The 4,793-nt window shown below is 61.0% G+C and overlaps 1 protein-coding gene across 1 annotated transcript in view; it reads left to right on the forward strand.

Annotated features, from left to right (window-relative positions):
- Positions 1-3,536: 3,536 nt before the first annotated feature.
- B4GALNT4 (beta-1,4-N-acetyl-galactosaminyltransferase 4) overlaps positions 3,537-4,793 on the forward strand; it is a 30,671-nt gene continuing 29,414 nt past the window's right edge. The window contains exon 1 of the mRNA XM_035896065.1: positions 3,537-3,648. Coding sequence (XP_035751958.1) covers positions 3,537-3,648 — 112 coding nt within the window. The remainder of the gene's footprint in view (positions 3,649-4,793) is intronic.

Below are 4,793 nucleotides of genomic sequence, written 5' to 3' on the forward strand. Positions count from 1 at the left end.
CAGCCCTGGGAAGGCCTTGGAGTCGGGCTGCCCTCCTTTGCTGTTCCCTGGACCCACGGCAGACGCTCGGGAATGGTCCTTCCTGAGCCGCTCGCCCGTTGCTGCATCCCTGGTGCATCTTCTGGCTCGTGCCCGTGGGAAGGCACGTGTGGGGAGAGGTCAGCCCGAATTTCCCCGGGGTGTAAACCCATTTGGACGCCGTCGCTTTTCCAGCTGCGGATCTGGCGTCTCTCCTCGCTGGTAAGGGCTTGTCGGGCAGGCATCCCCCTCCGGCACGGTCGTCGCTCCGCGTGCCACCACGAGCCCGTCAGGCCCTGTCCCCCCACTTCCCACCACCGTGCTTTTCCCGGGAGCGGGGATGGCTTTTTTTCCCCCTGCTTCCTTTGCAGGCTCGTTGGTTTGGTGGCGCTTGAGTGTTGTTTTGGTTTTTTGGTTTGTTTTTTTTTTTTCCGTGGGGGGAGAGGGAATGGATGCGATGGTCTGGATGGGACAGAGTTTCTTTACGGAAGCCTTGCAGCATTTCCCAGCTGTGCAGAGGGCCTTTTCCCGGGAGCGGGGATGGCTTTTTTTCCCCCTGCTTCCTTTGCAGGCTCGTTGGTTTGGTGGCGCTTGAGTGTTGTTTTGGTTTTTTGGTTTGTTTTTTTTTTTTCCGTGGGGGGAGAGGGAATGGATGCGATGGTCTGGATGGGACAGAGTTTCTTTACGGAAGCCTTGCAGCATTTCCCAGCTGTGCAGAGGGCCTCTAGGGTAGCCGGGCTGGACACTGGGGAAGCTTCGTCCCTCTCCCGTCCCTCTGGATTCGGAGAGCTCCAAAGCATCTCGCAGAGGTTCAGAGACCAGGAGCAGCCGGGACATGTACAGACCTCAAAAGATGGCAGCTCAGACTCTTGGGGTGCTCAGCATGCCCGAAACCTGCTCCTCAGCATCCTGGCCTTCACCGTGTGGTCCTGGTGTTTCCCACCCATTCCCGAGCAGCGCTTCCTCATGGCACGGAGATGCAGGGCACCCATCCCATCCCAGCTCCTCCCCAGCCCTTCCTCTTGGATTTGTATTTCTCCGAGGAAGGCGAGGTAGGGCTCAGGCCCGTGGAGGTCCCTCAGCAATCTCCTGTGCTTGGTCCCAAGGTCTCCTGCGGCAGCTGGCAGCGGGAATTAAGGGAATTAACCCAGGCCCTCCTGTTTTCCAGCCTCCAAAAGCTTTGCCTGATTTTTTTGAGCGTCAGAGCTGGCTGCTCTGGCAGGATCCTGCCCCAAGCCAGAAAGGGGGAGCAGCCCTGCATCGCTGGGAAGTGCAACATGGAACGATGTTATCCCTGGGGATGGGCAGGTCAGGACCCACACTCATCCTGCGTCTCGCCCCCGTCCCTCAGCTTCGGGATGTGCTGGGGAGCAGATTTGGGGTGCTAAGGATAGTGGCAAATCCCAGGCTCGTGTTGCTATGAGCAGTGAACCCCACCTCCAGCTTCGGTTTGGACCATGGGGCTTGGCCCTGGTGGGGACACTTGGAGCCCTGGCCCCAGCGGAGTTTCTCCTTGCCTTTCCCCGTCTCCCGTGCACAGGGCGGGGGGTGGTGCTGCTTCCCAGCTCGTGGTAGGGATCCAGGTCAAGACGCAGCTCTGAACACGCCGAGATGGTTTTGGCAACCCGTTGCAGCCCAGTCCACCAGCATTTCGGGGATGGATGGCGGTGAGGCTGCTTGCAGCTGGGCTGGAGGCAGCTCCGGCTGCTTTGCCGGCTCCCATCCAGCCTGGATTTTGCTGCAGGAATGGGAAGACAGGAAAGCAGATGGCCACTCTCGTTGAGGGGGGGGGCTTTCCTGGAGGACCGAGCTAAACCCATCCATCTCCATCGCTCCGCTCGCGGTTTGCTCTTGGGGGTGGTTGGTGGGGAACCGCAGGTTCCTGCATGCAGCGGCGGGCTTCTCCTCTCGCTGCCGGGCTGTGTCCCCCGGGAAGTGGTGCCGTACCCCGCCCCCGGCCAAGGGGGAGGCTGGCCATGGCCTCAGCCCCCCGCAGGCGACACGAGGTCTGGGAAACCAAGCCACAGCTCCAGGGAGGTCCCCCAGGGCAATTCCAAATTGCAACTTAAATGTTGGTGGGGTTTCTTGCTTGGTTTTTTGGCATTTTTTTTTTTAGCATGAGATTTTGGCCGTTTGAGCTCGGATGTGAAGTTTTGCTGGAATCTCAGGATTTTTCCAGTCCTCTGCAGTCCCAGCCAGCTCGCCCATCTCCAGCAGGGCTTTGCGGGGAGGTGCAAGGGGGGCAGGGGACAAGCATGGGGGGGCTGAAGGGGCTGGGGGAACCCCGCAGAAGGCTGTGTTGCAGTGGGATGTGGCTCCTGGCGATGGATAAATCGCTCCACACATCTGCTCCGGAGCATCAGCTCGGTGGGAAAGGCGTTGGGAATAACACAGGGACCGTGCCCTGAATCCCAGCCAGCCGATGTGCTTGGGCACTTGGGCTGGGGTGCCTCGTTCCTCCTCTCGCTGGCTGAACCCAGGCGCCTGGTGCCCTTCGGGGTCTGTTTTGGGGGGAAAAGAGAGAAGGAGGGTCCTGAGGGTCCTCAGCTGCTGCCAGGGGCCTCTCCCGGAGGAAGAGGTCTCACCTCTGAAGCTCCAAGAGCTCAGCATCGTCCACCCGGACACAGTCTGGAGCAAAGCAGGGTCGGACTCTGACCCTGCTCCTGTGTTGGATGGGAGGATGCTGTGTGGTCCCGGGCGATGCTGCCTCCTCCGCCGGCACCGTGCCCGCTGCCGAGCCAATGCTCTTCATCCCTGAAGAGGCCTCCTTGGCCACTTAGGGCTTTTCATCCTCACAAGGGCGCCTTTGGGATGGGGAGCAGAGCCGTGGCTGGAGTGGCAGCTGGGCAGAGCGTGCCAAGGCCTTCCCTGACCATCATCCCATCCCAGCAGTTTCTCTCCGGTGGCTCCGTCCGTTCCGTACGCAGTTGCCTGATGGCCAGGGCCAGCACCATCGGCGGGACTCTTCCCAGTGAGCAGACAGAACTTGTTGGGGCCGAGCATCCAGCTGGAGGGCAGGAGCCAGGGATTTTGGGAATCCCAGCCCTGATCCTTTTGTGGATGCTCCCATCCGTGCTGGGTTTGTGGGGCCGTGTCTGGGTTTGTCCCTGGGTGACCGGTCTGGGAACAGGCTAGGTGAGAGTGGAGCAAGCTTGCAGCAAGCGGCTGGGGAGGGGAGACTCGTTAGAAGCAATTAGGAAAAGCAGGAGGAAGCGTAAACGAGGGGCATCTCCAGCCACGTTGGAAGGTTTGGAAAAGCTCCAGAAAGCTGGAGGAGAGATCCCAGCTCCGAAACCCAACCGAAGAAAGGGGCTGTGTTCGGGGCGAGCGAGCTGCGTGCTGCCAGCCGAGCAGGGGAGGAAGAGGAGGGAGGTGGGGAGGCAGGAGCCCGCTGCGTGAAAGGCCCTCTGTGCTCTCCGGTGGGGGGCGGCGGTGCTGGGGGGGTCTGCGTGACTGTGATATTGGGGAAACTCATTCCCCACCCACCCAAGAGGGGGCATTGCCCCGGTCTCCGCGCCATGCGATGGGGTCGGCGCGTGGTCCCTGGCACCCATGGTCTCGCCCTGAGAGCCGGCGCTGGCTCGCTGCCTGGAGGCGGCCGTGATGCCGAGCTGGTTCGTGTGATGGCACGTGCGTCTCCTGCCCCCTCCTCGCGCCTCTCCGAAAGCCCCTAGCGTCGCTCCTGCTAGGGGAAGAGCTCTCAATGCCTCCCTGTTGAGCATCTCCTGGGAATGCAGTCCCCAGGAGAGCAGGTCCCCTGCTCGTCCTCCAGACCTTCCCCCATCCTCGTCATCCCCCCCCCACCCTGAGGCGGCTCTTTCTGGTCCCTGGGAAAGAGAAAGGGGCAGGGTAGCAGAATTAATCAGGTCGTGCATCCCGTGGGGGTGCTGGGGAGCAGCCGGTCCTGGAGGGCGCTGGGGGGGATGCATAGAAGGAAACCAAGCGGGGACGAAACCAAACCCCCTCCCCCCGCCCTTCTTCCCAGCGCTGCTTTCTCCCTCCTCTTCTTCATGTACGCCCTGACCCGCGCTCTCGCAGGGCTGAGGTTCCGTAAAAAGGGGGGATCCATTTCTTTGGGGAGAGCAAAGCTCGTTGGTGCAAGGTGCTGGCCGCCCCCTCTCTTATCAAGGAGAGCATTTCTTTCCCGCAGAGGCTGCTGAGCATTTGGATGTTTGGCTAAGGCTGCTCTTGACCTTCCTCTCCAAGATTTGCATTGCAGGAGGATAAGCATCGTTGTAGGAGCTCGGAAGCCTTTTTCCAAGCACTGCTGGCGCTTTCGCCCCTCCCAGGATGCGGGCGCCTCTCGGGGGCGAGCACTTGGCTCCCCGCTGAGATGAGGGAGGGTTTTGCTGAAGGCGAGGAAGGGTTTTGCCGAAGGCGAGGGAGGGTTTTGCCATGGGCGTGCGGGTTTGGAGCCTCAGCGTCACTTAAAGCGGTGGCCTTTAATGTAGACCGAAACAAAAGTAGGGAGCCCAAGCCCCGTCTGACTGCTTTACGGTGGCTGAGAGGAGGTGCTTGAGCCTGGGACAGTCCCTGGTGAGGATGGAGCTGGGTGATGGGGATGAAGGGCAAGCAGGGGGTTTATGGCTTCAGGTCTTGAGAGCCTCCAAAGACGGAGCCTGCGCAGCCTCGCTGAGGACAACGCGTGTTTTTTCCCCTCTTTGCTCCAATGTATATCAGATAATCTCTCCCCGATTTACCCGATGCCTCGCAGCAGAGGCCCAAGCCTGGGGGCGGTACCCGGCGGTGAGCGAAAGGGGCTGAGTGGGTGGGGG

The sequence above is a fragment of the Egretta garzetta genome, unplaced genomic scaffold, assembly GCF_000687185.1.
Source record: "Egretta garzetta isolate BGI_Z169 unplaced genomic scaffold, ASM68718v1 scaffold746, whole genome shotgun sequence".
Lineage (NCBI taxonomy): Eukaryota > Metazoa > Chordata > Aves > Pelecaniformes > Ardeidae > Egretta > Egretta garzetta.